The sequence below is a fragment of the Schistocerca gregaria genome, chromosome 3, assembly GCF_023897955.1.
Source record: "Schistocerca gregaria isolate iqSchGreg1 chromosome 3, iqSchGreg1.2, whole genome shotgun sequence".
In the NCBI taxonomy this organism is placed as follows: Eukaryota; Metazoa; Arthropoda; class Insecta; order Orthoptera; family Acrididae; genus Schistocerca; species Schistocerca gregaria.
The window spans coordinates 857,676,545-857,693,005 of NC_064922.1; the positions used below are offsets into that span (position 1 = coordinate 857,676,545).

The window sequence follows — 16,461 nt, forward strand, 5'->3', positions numbered from 1 at the left end:
ATGATTTCTTATGTCAGATTCCGTAATTTTTTTAATTTTTTCCATGACATTTAACCCAAAAGTTTAAGTCTTAGTAGTAAACACAGCTTTTCGCGACAAACGTCATATTAATAATTTCCGGTTCAGGACCATTCTTAGAGATCTATATATATTTAAAAAGCATGTTGTAAATACAAGTCAACGACAAGTAACGAAATTTGTGTTTCGTAAATCTTTTTTACGGTGGTCACAAAATACATCTCCCCTTGGTGCACACGTTACAGAAAATGCGTTGGTGCTATTAAGATTGAGCTAAAAGATATTTTCACGTTGTGGACCCTTTTAGAAAGTAAGATGTTGATCACAGTGAAAAACGATTAATGAATTTTTTTAATTTGATTTTTTTTGTGGTGGTAGTACACGTTATGGAGAACGGATTGGTATCATCATCATCATCATCAACATTTAAGACTGATGATGCCTTTCAACGTTCAGTCTGGAGCATAGTCCCCCTTATAAAATTCCTCCATGATCCCCTATTCAGTGCTAACATTGGTGCCTCTTCTGATGTTAAACCTATTGCTTCAAAATCATTCTTAACCGAATCCAGGTACCTTCTCCTTGGTCTGCCCCGACTCCTCCTACCCTCTACTGCTGAACCCATGAGTCTCTTGGGTAACCTTGCTTCTCCCATGCGTATAACATGACCCCACCATCTAAGCCTGTTCGCCCTGACTGCTACATCTATAGAGTTCATTCCCAGTTTTTCTTTGATTTCCTCATTGTGGACACCCTCCTGCCATTGTTCCCATCTACTAGTACCTGCAATAATCCTAGCTACTTTCATATCTGTAACCTCAACCTTGTTGATAAGGTAACCTGAATCCACCCAGCTTTCGCTCCCATACAACAAAGTTGGTCGAAAGATTGAACGGTGCACAGATAACTTAGTCTTGGTACTGACTTCCTTCTTGCAGAAGAGAGTAGATCTTAGCTGAGCGCTCACTGCATTAGCTTTGCTACACCTCGCTTCCAGTTCTTTCACTATGTTGCCATCCTGTGAGAATATGCATCCTAAGTACTTGAAACCGTCCACCTGTTCCAACTTTGTTCCTCCTGTTTGGCACTCAATCCCTTTATATTTCTTTCCCACTGACATTACTTTCGTTTTGGATATGCTAATCTTCATACCATACTCCTTACATTTCTGATCTAGCTCTGAAATATTACTTTGCAAACTTTCAATCGAATCTGCCATCACAACTAAGTCATCTGCATATGCAAGACTGCTTATTTTGTGTTCACATATCTCAATTTCACCCATCCAGTCTATTGTTTTTAACATATGATCCATAAGTAATATGAACAACAGTGGAGACAGGTTGCAGCCTTGTCTTACCCCTGAAACTACTCTGAACCATGAACTCAATTTACCGTCAACTCTAACTGCTTCCTGACTATCCATGTAAAGACCTTTAATTGCTTGCAAAAGTTTGCCACTTATTCCATAATCTCGTAGAATAGACAATAACTTCCTCCTAGGAACCCGGTCATATGCCTTTTCTAGATCTATAAAGCATAGATACAAATCCCTGATCCACTCATAACCCTTCTCCATTATTTGCCGTAAGCTAAAGATCTGGTCCTGACAACCTGTAAGAGGCCTAAACCCACACTGATTTTCATCCAATTTGTCCTCAACGAATACTCGCACTTTCCTTTCAACAATACCTGAGAAGATTTTACCCACAACGCTGATTAAAGAGATACCTATGTAGTTGTTACGATCTTTTCTGTTTCCATGTTTAAAGATTTGTGTGATTACTGCTTTCGTCCAGTCTGATGGAACCTGTCCCGACTCCCAGGCCATTTCAATTATTCTGTGTAGCCATTTAAGACCTGACATTCCGACTTAATTTCATCCACCCCAGCTGCATTATTGCACTGCAATCTATTGACCATTTTCTCCACTTCCTCAAATGTGATCCTATTTCCATCATCATTCCTATTCCATTCTACCTCGAAATCTGAAACATTGCTGATCGTATTTTCACCTACATTGAGCAACTCTTCAAAACTTTGCCTCCATTTGCCCAAGGCATCCACAGGATTCAACAGCAGTTTTCCTGACCTGTCCAAAATACTTGTCATTTCCTTCTTACCTACTTTTCGAAGACTGCTAATTACACTCCAGAATGGTTTTCCAGCAGCTTGACCCATAGTCTCCAACCTGTTTCCAAAGTCTTCCCCAGATTTCTTCTTGGATGCTGCAATTATCAGTTTGGCTTTGTTTCTTTCTTCAACATAACTTTCTCTGTCTGCCTGAGTTCTAGTATGTAGCCATTTTTGATACGCCTTCTTTTTCCTTTTACAGGCTGCCTTGACTGTGTCATTCCACCATGCTGTTTGCTTCATCCTACCTTTACACGCTACTGTTCCAAGACATTCTTTAGCCACTTATAGTACTGTGTCCCTGTACCTTGTCCATTCCTTTTCCAATGACTGTATTCGACTACATTCAACTAACTGGTACCGTTCTGAGATCGCTGTTATGTACTTGTGCTTGATTTCCTTATCCTGTAGTTTCTTCACTCTTATCCTCCTACATACGCATTGGTATCGTTACAGTTAATCCAGGTGTAAGCCGTGGTACAGTTTCGATAAATTAAAACAATGATAAAGGGTCACAATGGTGTTTCTTAGTTATGTTTCAATATCTTCTCGTCTTGCGGCATTGCCTCAAAACAGCGAAAGTGCTGAGATACCACCAGTATGTGAGATGCGCTGTTCGCTGTGACGTCACCAGCCAAAGCACTCTTAGTCTCTCAATACGCGATGTTCAAGAACAGAACCAACAGCAGCCAACGAAGCAAATGAAGTGGCATAGTGGGTAAGTCCGTGAAATGTTTCGAGATATGTGGAAATTAGATATAGTGGGAATTAGTGAAGTTCAGTGGCAGGAGGAACAAGACTTTTGGTTAGGCGAATACAGGATTATAAATACAAAATCAAAAAGGGATAATGCAGGAGTAGATTTAATAATGAATAAAAAAAACAGGAGTGCGGGTAAGCTACAGCGTAGTGAACGCATTATTGTGGCCAAGATAGACACGAAGCCCACGCCTACTACAGTAGTACAAGTTTATATGCCAACTAGCTCTGCAGATGATGAAGAAATTGAAGAAATGTATGATGAAATCAAAGAAATTATTCAGATGGTGAAGGGAGACGAAAATTTAATAGTCATGGGTGACTGGAATTCGGTAGTAGCAATAGGAAGAGAAGGAAACGTAGTAGGTGAATATGGATTGGGTCTAAGAAATGAAAGAGGAAGCCTCCTGGTAGAATTTTGCACAGAGCACAACTTAATCATAGCTAACACTTGGTTCAAGAATCATAAAAGAAGGTTGTACACGTGGAAGAATCCTGGAGATACTGACAGGTTTCAGATAGATTATATAATGGTAAGACAGAGATTTAGGAAGCAGGTTTTTAAAATTGTAAAGACATTTCCAGGGGCAGATGTGGACTCTGACAATAATCTCTTGGTCATGACCTGTAGATTAAAACTGAAGAAACTGCAAAAAGGTGGGAATTTAAGGACATGGGATCTGGATAAGCTGAAAGAACCAGACGTTGTACAGAGTTTCAGGGAGAGCATAAGGGAACAGTTGACAGGAATGGGGGAAAGAAATACAGAAGAAGAAGAATGGGTAGCTTTGAGGGAATAAGTAGTGAAGGCAGCAGAGGATCAAGTAGGCAAAAAGACGAGAGCTAGTAGAAATCCTTGGGTAATAGAAGAAATATTGAATTTAATTGATGAATTGAAAAAATATAAAAATTCAGTAAATGAAGCAGACAAAAAGGAAAACAAACGTCTCAAAAATGAGATCGACAGGGAGTGCAAATTGGCTAAGCAGGCATGGCTAGAGGACAAATGTAAGGATGTAGAGGCTTATCTCACTAGGGGTAAAATAGGTACAGCCTACAGGAAAATTAAAGAGACCTTTGGAGAAAAGAGAACCACTTGTACGAATATCAAGAGCTCAGATGGAAACCCAGTTCTAAGCAAAGAAGGGAAAGCAGAAAGGTGGAAGGAGTACATAGAGGGTCTATAAAAGGGCGATGTACTTAGGGGCAATATTATGGAAATGGAAGAGGATGTAGATGAAGATGAAATGGGGGATATGATACTGCGTGAAGAGTTTGACAGATCACTGAAAGATCTGTGTTGAAATAAGGCCCCAGGAGAAGACTACATTCCATTAGAACTACTGACAGCCTTCGGAGAGCCAGTCCTGGCAAAACTCTAACATCTGGTGAGCAAGATGTATGAGACAGGCGAAATACCCTCAGACTTCAAGAATAATATAATTCCAATCCCAAAGAAAGCAGGTGTTGACAGATGTAAAAATTACCGAACTCTCAGTTTAACAAGCCACAGCTGCAAAATACTAACGCGAATTCTTTACAGGCGAATGGAAAAACTAGTAGAAGCCGACCTCGGGGAATGTCAGTTTGGATTCCGTAGAAATATTGGAACACGTGAGGCAATACTGACCCTACGACTTGTCTTAGAAGAAAGATTAAGGAAAGGCAAACATACGTTTCTAGCATTTGTAGACTTAGAGAAAGCTTTTGACCACAACAACATGTGGAAGTAAAGGAATTCAAGAGGTTTTGTCCTTTTTGTGTAAGACAGAAGTGGGACCGAGATTGCGCTTAGCAGTAGGTTAAGAATTGTACAGTACAGGTGGGACTGGCATCCATTTGTATCTGGGAAAACTACAGGATTATTGCACAGTACATGTGTAGTGCCCGTTGCTGGGCCTGTGTTATCACTGGATAAATCTCTCAGAGCGACAAGAATTATTAAAGAATTTGTAAAGAGTGAAAATAGTAATAGGTTACGAGAGTTTGTGCAGTTTCCCCAGCTACGATGTCTTGGAAGTATGAGCACATTCTTCTCCCAATTGCTGAGATATAAAATATGGCGGAAAAGGACTGTGCACAAACCGAGAACTGCACACAAGCTAGTATTGTCGATCAATAGGGCAGCAGTGCACAAACGGTTCTACTTGCGTATGTCATTTTTGTTCCACATAGATTAAGAAAAACCTTAGGCCCATAGTACATGTATTTTCCTCAACAGCCATTAACGTTAGGTATTGAGTTATTAGTGTTGTAAGTAGGCTGTTAAGGTTTTTATATTGGTAACGCCACGTAGCGCTCTGTATGAAAATCACTGGCTAGGCTGTGTGCAGCCTGTGGCTGGTTTGCATTGTTGTTGGCGATTGTAGTGTTGGGCAGTTGGCTGTTAACAGCGCATAGCGTAGTGCAGTTGGAGGTGAGCCGCCAGCAGTGGTGAATGTGGGGAGAGAAATGGCGGAGTTTTGAAATTTGTAAGACTCATATGAAACGTCCCCTTTGAACAATTATACAAGATTGTGCTTAAACTGACACACAATAATTTTAGCGCAACGCAATCTGACTTTCAGAAATCCCTACAAAAGAATGGCCCTGACTAACATTAACCTATACGTTTCACAAATCGCTTACCTCACAAAAATTTTGGTTATTCGAACTACTGCAATACAGCAAGCGCCACTACTGCCAGCTACATAAAAGATTCAAACTACGGAAGGCACTAACTACTGATAGGGATAGTTAGCAAATGAAAGATTTTGATAGAGAACAAACAATGTATTTACCTCAATAGTGTTCAAAAGTGATAATATATATAGCAGTTCATAATATCCAGTCTTACAAATTTCAAAACTTCGCCATTTCTCTCCCCACATCCACCACTGCTTGCGGCTCACCTCCAACTGCACAACGCTACGCGCTGTTAAGAGCCAACTGCCCAACATTACAATGGCCAACAACAATGCAAACCAGCCACAGACTGCACACAGCACAGCCAGTGATTTTCATACAGAGCGCTACGTGGCGTTACCAATACAAAAACCTAAACAGCCTACTTACAGAGTAAAGTTAGAGAAGATGATGCAAGGAAAAGTGGATTAGAGCAAATCGGATCCTAGTACAAGTAGTCCGCCGTGGGACCTGCTCCCTCGCAGACAGTGAAGCCAATACCTTCTCACCAATAAGAAGTAGCCTAACAAACGAAAGAATTAATTGTGAACGAACACTCCATATGCAAGCCAAGTGCTGGCGAGGTCGGAAGAAGTGTAAATAGCGAAAAAGACCAAGTCTCACTGTGACTGAGGCTGAAAATGTGAAATGTAAACACTTGCAATCAAATTAGTGATATGTCACTCCAAGATTTTCGACAGGAATCCGAGGGTGGATTTTTTTTTTGTTAGGAAGGACAGATTGAAATGGGATACATTATCAGAGTACTAGAAACAGAAGACGGAGCTAGAGCTGTAATCAGACCACTGCCACAGTCAGTCGAAAACAGTCATCGAATTGCGTGATCAGCAAATGCCAACCACCCCTGTGTTTCACACTGATGTTCCAATGCTGGGTAAGTCTCCAGGAAGAACTACATTCCAAGGCAGGTGGTCATTGCTTCTGTTCCAGATCGTTCAGCATGACATACTTAGGCAGCCACCGCTGTGTAGTCAGCAGAAAGTAGTACCATTAAAACCTGACCCAACCAAGAAATGTCAAACACAAGCTTTCTCCTGCAAACACGAAATTAATTTGTTAGCGTTCACCTAAAAAGGGTATATTATCATTGTAATAAAATAAGAGCAATCAGAACTCGCATGGAAAGATTTAAGTGTTAGTTTTTCCTGCATGCTCTTGGAGAGCGGAACAGTAGAGAAAGAGTGCGCAAGTGGTTCGATAAACCTCTGAAAACAAACACATGCTTAATATTTTTTTATCTTATGGGACCAAACTGTTTAGGTCATCGGTCCCTAATCTTACACACTACATAATCTAACTTAAACTAACTTACACTATGGACACCACACACATTCATGCCTGAGGGAGGACTCGAACCTCTGACGGGAGAAACCGCGCCATCCGTGACAAGACGCCCTTAGACCGCATGTCTAACCCGCGCAGCCACACCTCCTTAAATACATGTGTCAGAGAAAAGATGTTTGTGACAGAGTAATCAATAAGTGGCGAACATCCCACTGTGGGAAGCTGTTTTAAATCGCAGGTGCTGATTCCAGAGCTAACGATCCAGTGAATGTATGGGAATGGGGAGCAGTCGCTAGCAGACGACCCTACCTGCGGAGGTGGATGTAGGAGTTACATGGAGTGGACAATGTGGAAGAAAAAGCTCAATGAAATCTAAGAGCGCGAAAAGTCAAAGACAATAAATGTTTTGTAACTGTTGACTATCCGATCTCTTATGTATGTAGTAAAGAAAGGTAATACATGAGTTGCTAGCTGTCCTCATTTATCAGGTATTGCGTTGTAACTTTGAAGACAATACAAAGTGTGATTCAGAAGTTTCAAGACTGATTCATTTCTTAGTAGGGGAGCGCGTGTGGACCAGTTCTGCTGGGTGGGGGAAGTGGAGGGTGGTCTCAGGGAACGGACGGACACTGCGGCAGTTGCCTCCGGTACCCTGGAGAGTGCGCATCGCTTGTAGCGTGAGTGCGTGTCATTGACCTCGGTCGAAAAGTGGGAGACGCGAAAATAGAGCGATTATGTTCTGCGTGCGACTGAACAAAACTGCCACAAAGACTCTCGGTGTGACTCAAGAGGCCTTTAAGAAAGAAGTCATGTCCTGTATAATGGTTTTCACGTGGAACAAACGTTTCGAAGATGGCCGCGGGAATGGTGAAGACGACGACCGCTCACACGTCGCGCGCCGAAGCTTTGGTCAAGTTCAACGTGACAACACTGCCGCAGCCACCCTACAGCCCCGACTTCGCTCCAAGTGACTTGTTCCTCTACCCCCGAATCGAGACAGGCCTAAAAGGGAAGCGATTCGACTCCATCGACGCCATCCAGCAGGCTTCGATGAGAGCCCTTGACAGCATGACGCTCGAGGCCTTCCAGAAAGGCTACGAACCTTGAAAGATGTGCTGGCACCGCTGTGTCAATGCTGAAGGATTGTATTTTGAAGAACTTTAGTCTGCTTTCCATAAATGTCCAATAAATTTCTAGTTCTGAGTTAAGTCTTGAAACTTTTGAATCACAACCTGCATAAGGAGGTGAATTGGAACTCACTTCTTATTTATGTTGTGGAGTGAATGGGAACGGGAAGTTAATTTCCAGGAGCTTTATCTGCAGCCGTCGAGGCCAAGCCTGAGTCAAGTTGGAGGAAAAAGGCACACAGACTCAGGGCATAAACAGACTAGCTGGACCCTGATTAAAAATACTTAATAGCGATCAAATATTAAGTAGGCAACATTGTATGTAAAAGGAGTGTCCAGGTGGCAACTTATTTAACTGTTTGGTGGATGAGGTGAAGTATAAAAAAACCACCACACATCCCAAGCCAACCTGAAATACTTCAAGGTTAGGAAATAAAGTACGAGGGTCAGTCAAAAAGTAATGCTTCCTATTTTTTTTTCTACGTTTAATTGTCAGGAAATTTAAATGCAATTACATAGGTTGAAAACCACAACATTGAGGATCATTTTGTCATTTTTCAATGTAATCTCCGCCCATCTCTACAGTTTTGGTCCATCTTTGAACAAGGGCATGTATCCCAGCACGGTAAAAATCACAGCTCTGCTTCCTAAGCCATTGACGCACTGATGTTTTGACGGCCTCCTCATCTTCAAAATGAATCCCACGATGAGCTTCTTTTAGTGGCCCGAACAGATGGAAGTCTGATGGTGCCAGGTCAGGGCTGTATGGGGGATGAGGCAAAACTTCCCATCCAATTTTGACAATCTCGTCAGAGGTGTGACGACTGGTGTGTGGTCTTGCATTGTCATGCAAAAGAAGAACATCTGCCATTGATTTTGTTGGGCGAACTCGCTGAAGACGTGCTTTAAGTTTTTTGAGGGTTGTGACGTATTGAACAGAATTTATTGTGCATCCCTGCTCCAAAAAATCAACCAGAATCACACCCTCAGTATCCCAGAAAACTGTTGCCATAACTTTCCCTGCCGATCGCACAGTTTTGAATTTTTTCTTCCTCGGCGAGCTTGTGTGACGCCACTCCATTGACTGCCTCTTTGATTCGGGTTCAAAAAAATGCACCCATGTTTCGTCTCTGGTCACAATTTTTTTCAGAAACTCATCTCCCTCCAAATGGAAGCGCTGCAAGTGTTGGGAGGCTATTGTTTTCCTTGCCTCTTTATTCTGATCGGTTAACATTCTTGGAACCCACCGTGCACAAACTTTTGAGTACCCCAATTGTTTGATAATCGTGATCACACTGCCTTTACTAAGAGAAATAATGCGACACACTTCATCTGCAGTCACCCGACAGTCACCACGAATGATGTCATCAACTTGCTGAATGTTGTGTGGAGTCACTGCACTCACCGGCCTGCCGCTCCGCTTTTCGTCAGTCAACGGTGTTTGCCCTTCAGCTTCCTTACAACGACGAACCCATCGTCTAACAGTGCTGACATCCACTGTCACAACACCATACCCCTTCTTCAGTCTTTCATGAATGCGTATGGGCGTTTCACCTTCTGCATTCAAGAATTCAATCACACAACGCTGTCTCAAACGAACATCGATGTCGGCCATCTTACAAACTTCTGCTGTGCTGCCATCTGCTGACACAGAAAGTTACTACTGCAGTGGATTGCAGAAGGAGGTTTGAGGAATGGCGCCAAATTCAAATTTTTCACTTAACTTATTTTTTTTAAGTAGAAAAAAAATGGGAGGCATTACTTTTTGACCGACCCTCGTAATAAAATATGTAGGAAAGATATTTTTATTCAAATATCAATAATGTGAAATCAACACTGAATGTGAAAAATCTGAAGTTAGAAAAAATCAGAAACGAGAATACTGTTGGTTGTGTACCAAAATGACCAATTGTGAAGGTCTGGCCCTATTAACTGAGTGATCAGTGCTGTGGAGTGTCATGCCAAGGGTCCTGGGTTCGATTCCGAGCTGGGACAGGGGATTTTCTCTAATCAGGGACTGGGTGTTGTGTTGTCATCATCATTTCATCCCAATCTCCGACGCTCAAGTCGCCCAATGTGGCGTCGAATGCAATAAGTACTTGTCATCGGCGCCCGAACTTCCCCGAATGGGGGACTAATGGTGCACAATGACGTACTCTCATTTCTATACCAGTTGTGAAGAACTTTTGACTAGTCACCCTTGGAACTGGAAAGCCAAAAACCAAATTTATAATGCATATACACCATTGGTCTATAACTACTTTCAAAATGTACACATACTCATATTCATAAAATATATAACTTCAATCATATAAAATAAAAACTAAAAACTTACAAATTATAGTTCGAAATAATAAAGTAATTAATCATTTCCTTAAAAACAGCTGGCCAAGATTTGAATATCTACCAAGAACGTCATTTGATATGAAACCACAAAAAGAATGTAATATTACACCTGATCTGCTTTGAAGGCGAATAACAATCGTAAGGCTGTTGCCCAAATTTGTCAATGGCTAATAAGTTAGAGAAATCAGGTTTTTCAGTCACTTTTCTTCTGTGAACACTTAGCATGCACAATTCACACAACCTGTTTTCATTCTTTTTAGGGCGAAGCCATACTTTTACTCTTCATAGAATACTTAAGGATCATTCAGTTGTACATGTAGTGTCAGCCAAAGCAAGAGCAATTACTAGACCCTTTTTATAGCAGTTTTTCAGTAGCATAGGAGAGTGATATATTTATTGCTATTTGAGCTCTTTAGGACAAAAAGCTCATTCCGGTGTGGCTTCAGATAAGAAGTTATCAACATTATAATATTTTTGAGTCGCTTTACCGAGTGATAAATTATCAAGTACATATGCGACAGCATACTAAATTTCTCGATAAGCGATTTGGTGCACATCCCGAAGTCAGATAGGTATGGAAAATTGCAGAGTGAACGTAATCAGTTTTGTGATTTGAGGAAATCCGTGAAAAACAGCTTACATTATTGTTAGCTGTCTATATAGCCTTCGTTACCCGACACCAAATCGAGAAAATCGGAAGATGTGTGTATGTTTTCACAAAAGAAAAAGGACTCAGGAAAACTCCACAGAGAATATAAAGCTGGTTGTTTTGCCGGACGTCCTTCTCCTCTAAAATACAAATTACTTTGAAACGCGATCAGATGACGAGTTCTGACGAATTGTTTGCTATTTAAAACATCAGTCGCCGACTTAACTAAGCCATGGAAATTGTGGATGATCGTTGTTTCCATCTTTAGCCCACTTAAGTTCACGGTATTAGCATTTTTCGAGTCTGAACATATGTTCCAGGCAAAAGCATTCGCTTGTTGTTAAATGAGCATAACACACTAACCTAAGTCATTAAGCTTCCTTCCAGCGTAACCTACTCTCTGATGTTTTCGGCACAATGATAAAGAGCTCGTGATGACAACAAAACTGCTGTGATAACGACCGTTAATGCATTACGTAGTAGAGGCGGTACTGCCAGTGGCGTCATGTGAAACCCAACAATGCTCCAAAAAGCGCTGTGTTTAGCGATTGTTGTAACGAGAAATTTGTTTCCACTTCAGTTGGGATACGCTTCGTAGCCAACATGACAACAATACTTCGAAGAAGGCTACAGAGGAAGTGGGTGTAGCACACAACAGTGCTTTTTTCGCCTTCGTATGATCTGCGTTAAAGCAGCGTGCTCATTATTAGGGAAAAAGAGGACGACACACAAACGAATGAGACCCGCGATCTATGGCTGGTATTGCGCTGTCTAAAGAGAAGATGGTAATAGTATTTTCTCATTGCGATGTGCCACACAATACTACAACTGGTTAAACGAGGGGTTCTCCGGAATCACGGGAAATCACTTCTAGAAGAGTACGAGGATCCGCAGCCCGGATGGGGGCTGATCTCCCCTCTTGCCTCCTCCCCCTCTTTGCGGACACGAATGGTGCTCCCTTATTACGTAACGCATCAAGTGCAGCTATTTTTCAGCAACGTTATCTCAAGTGCAGCTATTTTTCAGCAACGTTATCTCTCTGACTTGTCTTCCTCACCTCAATAGAGCCTTAGCAGCGACGATACACGACCGCTCCCGAATCGCAACGAATCCTGTCCGATTACGTTTTGAGTCAAAGAAAGAGTGTCAGAGCTGGCAGTCGCGATTACTCAACGCGTAGTGCATCTTTGCTCTTTCCCCGTAGCCTGCAGATATCGCCGTTTCGCGCCATGGGTTCGAACACCGCAGCTTCCGGAGACGACATGTCTGTGTTCGACCCGGTGCAAGTGGCGCCCCCTCTGGATATGTGGAAAGTGAGGACGGAGTTCATGCAAGATAAGAGCGAGAACAAAGTCGATCTCGGCATTGGAGGTATTTATTTTTAAATTTGTTTTCTCTCGCTTTAGGTGTACATATGCAGCCATAATTCCATATGACATGAGTAGTACGTCTGGTGATAACAACAAAATACGTCAATATATACAGAGCACATGACATCTGAGAATTCTGTAAACAGGGTGATTCTGTGATACTGTTACAAAGTTTCAGGGATGATAGAGGAAGGTAAATGTATCAACTTGAGGCAAGGAATCCTGGTCTGGAAACGGTCGAGTCCAAAGTTATAAGGAAAAATCGTTTCCTTACCTCTGACAGTGAATCTATTCTATTATAATCTCTTTGCTTTCCATATTTTGGGGGAAGATAGTACGGGCCAGAACAAGAAAAAATAGTTTAGTAAACATGGGATCTAAAGTGCGTACCAAATGGTTCAAATGGCGCCGAGCATTATGGGACTTGTGGTCATCAGTCCCTAGAACTTAGAAGTACTTAAACCTAACTAACCTAAGAACATCACACACATCCATGCCCGAGGCAGGATTCGAACCTGCGATCGTAGCGGTCACGCGGTTCCAGACTGAAGCGCCTAGAACTGCTCGGCCACACCAGCCGACTAAAGTGCGTACCTTAAGAGCTATTAAGAAGTGTTCATCTTCGCTGTCGTAAAGCACATTGCTTATGATCATAGCTCTTAAGGTACGCCCTTTTAGAACCCATGTTTACTAAACAATTTTTGTTTTGTTTTGGACCATACTACCTCCCCCAGAGTGTGGAAAGCACTTGCAGTAGAAGAGGTTCACCCTCAGAGGTATCAGAATGATTTCCTCTTATAAATTTCGACTCTATCGTTTTCGGACCAGGATCTGTTACCTCAAATCGATACGGCTACCCTTCTCCAATACTCCTGAAAATTTCTAACATCGTCGAGGAATGATATATTTACAGTCTGTGAAAAGTTTGAACAGCCCTCAACCACGAATCACTTCATGAAATATCTTAAAAACATTTCTTTATTTCTTGCCGTTGGCCTTAATCGTTTCTAATATTTTGTTCAACGTGTATTTGCATTCAAGTTTTCGGCAATAACTGGGACATCGTAGCACTGTCATCATTCAACTGCTGATGATTAAATGTAGCTATCTGATGACGAACAAAATGTTCAAAACCGGTAATGACTATGGAAGACACAATAAAACAATTTAAAAATATTTTATGAACTGATTTGTGGTCAGTAGCTGTTATAAAACGTATTTTACAATACATCTAAAGAACCTGCAACAAGCTATATAACGACAAAATAGCTATAGTCCACGATTGTTTTGCAAAACTAGCTTTAGTACCATCACAAGTGCGTGTTATAGAGCCGTCATCATATACAGGGTGGTCCATTGATAGTGACTGGGCCAAATATCTCACGAAATAAGCATCAAACGAAAAGACTACAAAGAACGAAACTCGTCTAGTTTGAAGGGGGAAACCAGATGGCGCTATGGTTGGCCCGCTAGATGGCGCTACCATAGGTCAAACGGATATGAACTGCGTTTTTTTAAAAATAGGAACCCCCATTTTTTATTACATATTCGTGTAGTACGTAAAGAGATATGAATGTTTTAGTTGGACCACTTTTTTCGCTTTGTGATAGATGGCGCTGTAATAGTCACAAACGTGTAAGTACGTGGTATCACGTAACATTCCGCCAGTGCGGTATTTGCTTCGTAATAAATTACCCGTGATAAAATGGACCGTTTACCAATTGCGCAGAAGGTCGGTATCGTGTTGATGTATGGCTATTGTGATCAAAATGCCCAACGGGCGTGTGCTATTTATCGGTATCCTGGACGACATCATCCAAGTGTGCGGACCGTTCGCCGAATAGTTACGGTACTTAAGGAAACAGGAAGTGTTCAGCCACAAAAAATGGTTCAAAATGGCTCTCAGCACTATGGGGCTTAACTTCTGACGTCATCAGTCCCCTAGAGCTTAGAACTACTTAAACCTAACTAACCTAAGGACATCACACACATCCATACCCGAGGCGGGATTCGAACCTGCGACAGTAGCGGTCGCGCGGTTCTTGACTGTAGCGATTAGAACTGCTCGGCCACCCCAGCCGGCTGCCACATGTGAAACGTCAACCATGACCTGCTACAAATGATGATGCCCAAGTAGATGTTTTAGCTGCGGTCGCGGCTAATCCGCACATCAGTAAGAGACAGATGGCGCGAGAATCGGGAATCTCAAAAACGTCGGAGTTGAGAATGCTACATCAACATCGATTGCACCCGTACCCTATTTCTATGCACCAGAAACTATATGGCGACGACTTTGAACATCATGTAGAGTTCTGCCACTGGCCACAAGAGAAATTACGGGACGATGACAGATTTTTTGCACGTGTTCTATATAGCGACGAAGCGTCATTCACTAACAGCGTTAATGTAAAGCGGCATAATATTCACTATTGGGCAACGGAAAATCTACGATGGCTGCGACAAGTGGAACATCAGCGACCTTGGCGGGTTAATGTATGGTGCGGCATTATGGGAGCAAGGATAATTGGCCACCATTTTATCGGTGGCAATCTAAATGGTGCAGTGTATGCTGATTTCCTACGTAATGTTCCACCGATGTTACTACAAGATGTCTGCATGACAGAATGGCGATGTACTTCCAACATGGTGGATGTCCGGCACGTAGCTCACGTGCGGTTGAAGCAGTATTGAATAGCATGTTTCATGACATGTGGATTGATCGTCGAAGCACCATACCATGGCCCGCACGTTCACCGGATCTGACGTCCCCGAATTTATTTCTGTGTGGAAAGTTGAAGGATATTTGCTATCGTGATCCACCGATAACGACTGACAACATGCGTCAGCGCATTGTCAATGCATGTGCGAGCATTACGGAAGGCGAACTACTCGCTGTTGAGAAAAATGTCGTTACACGCATTGCCAAATGCATTGGGGTTGACGGACGTCATTTTGAGTATTTATTGCATTAATGTGGTATTTACAGGTAATCACGCTGTAACAGAAAGCGTTCTGAAAATTGATGAGTTCACAAAGGTACATGTATCACATTGGAACAACCGAAATAAAATGTTCAAACGTACCTACGTTCTGTATTTTAATTTAAAGAACCTACCTGTTACCAACCGTCCGTCTAAAATTGTGAGCCATATGTTTGTGACCTATCACAAAGCGAAAAGAATGGTCCAACTAAAACATTCATATTTCTTTACGTACTACACGAATATGTAATAAAAATGGGGGTTCCTATTAAAAAAAAAACGCAGTTGATATCCGTTTGACCTATGGTAGAGCCACCAGCGGGCCAATCATAGCCCATCTGGTTTCCCCCTTCAAGCTAGACAAGTTTCGTTCTTTGTAGCTTTTTCGTTTGACGCTTCTTTCGAGAGATATTTGGCCCGGTCACGATCAATGGACCACCCTGTATATATACAGTAGAGTCTCGATTATCCGATCTTCGGTTATCCGACCTTCTGTGTTGGCCGACCCTTTCACCGCGCCGGCTGTGCTCCAACCGACGACTGGTCAGTGACTAACGTGTTGTTTGTTGACACTCAGTTCATTGTCACCGTCTGCTACTCCTCACTCCTCAGTGCTGGCTTAGATCTGTAGTGGAATGGACGTGTTGCACTTTGTTTATTGTAAAAATTTGTGGTGATGGCTTCATAACGGAAAAAAGGTGGTCGTTTCAATGGAAGAAAAACTTAAAGCTTTAAAAAGAATAGACAATGGTGAAACTTCATTAAAAGTGGCGCAAGATTATAACGTCGCGGAAACAACAGTTGGAGACTGAAAAAGGAACCGCAATAAAATTGATAAGTGGAGTTCTCAGCGAGCAACCCCGGCTGTTTTGGAAGATCGGAAAACCATGAAAAAATGTGATTATGAAAAAGTAAGTGAAGCTTTGTTCCCTATGGTTTACTCAGCATAGAGATAAAGGTGTACCCATGTCGGGACCTATTTTGCAGGAAAAAGCCTTAAAGTTTCGTAACGAACTAAACGAAAGTGAACCTGATTTCACAGCTAGTGTAGGCTGGCTCGATAGATGGAAGAAAAGATACGGAATTCGGCAACTTAATGTCTGTGGTGA

General features: G+C 42.0%; 1 protein-coding gene across 1 annotated transcript in view; it reads left to right on the forward strand.

Annotated features, from left to right (window-relative positions):
* The first annotated feature begins 12,081 nt into the window (after positions 1-12,081).
* LOC126354849 (aspartate aminotransferase, cytoplasmic-like) overlaps positions 12,082-16,461 on the forward strand; it is a 69,728-nt gene continuing 65,348 nt past the window's right edge. The window contains exon 1 of the mRNA XM_050004835.1: positions 12,082-12,372. Coding sequence (XP_049860792.1) covers positions 12,231-12,372 — 142 coding nt within the window. The 5' untranslated portion in view covers positions 12,082-12,230. The remainder of the gene's footprint in view (positions 12,373-16,461) is intronic.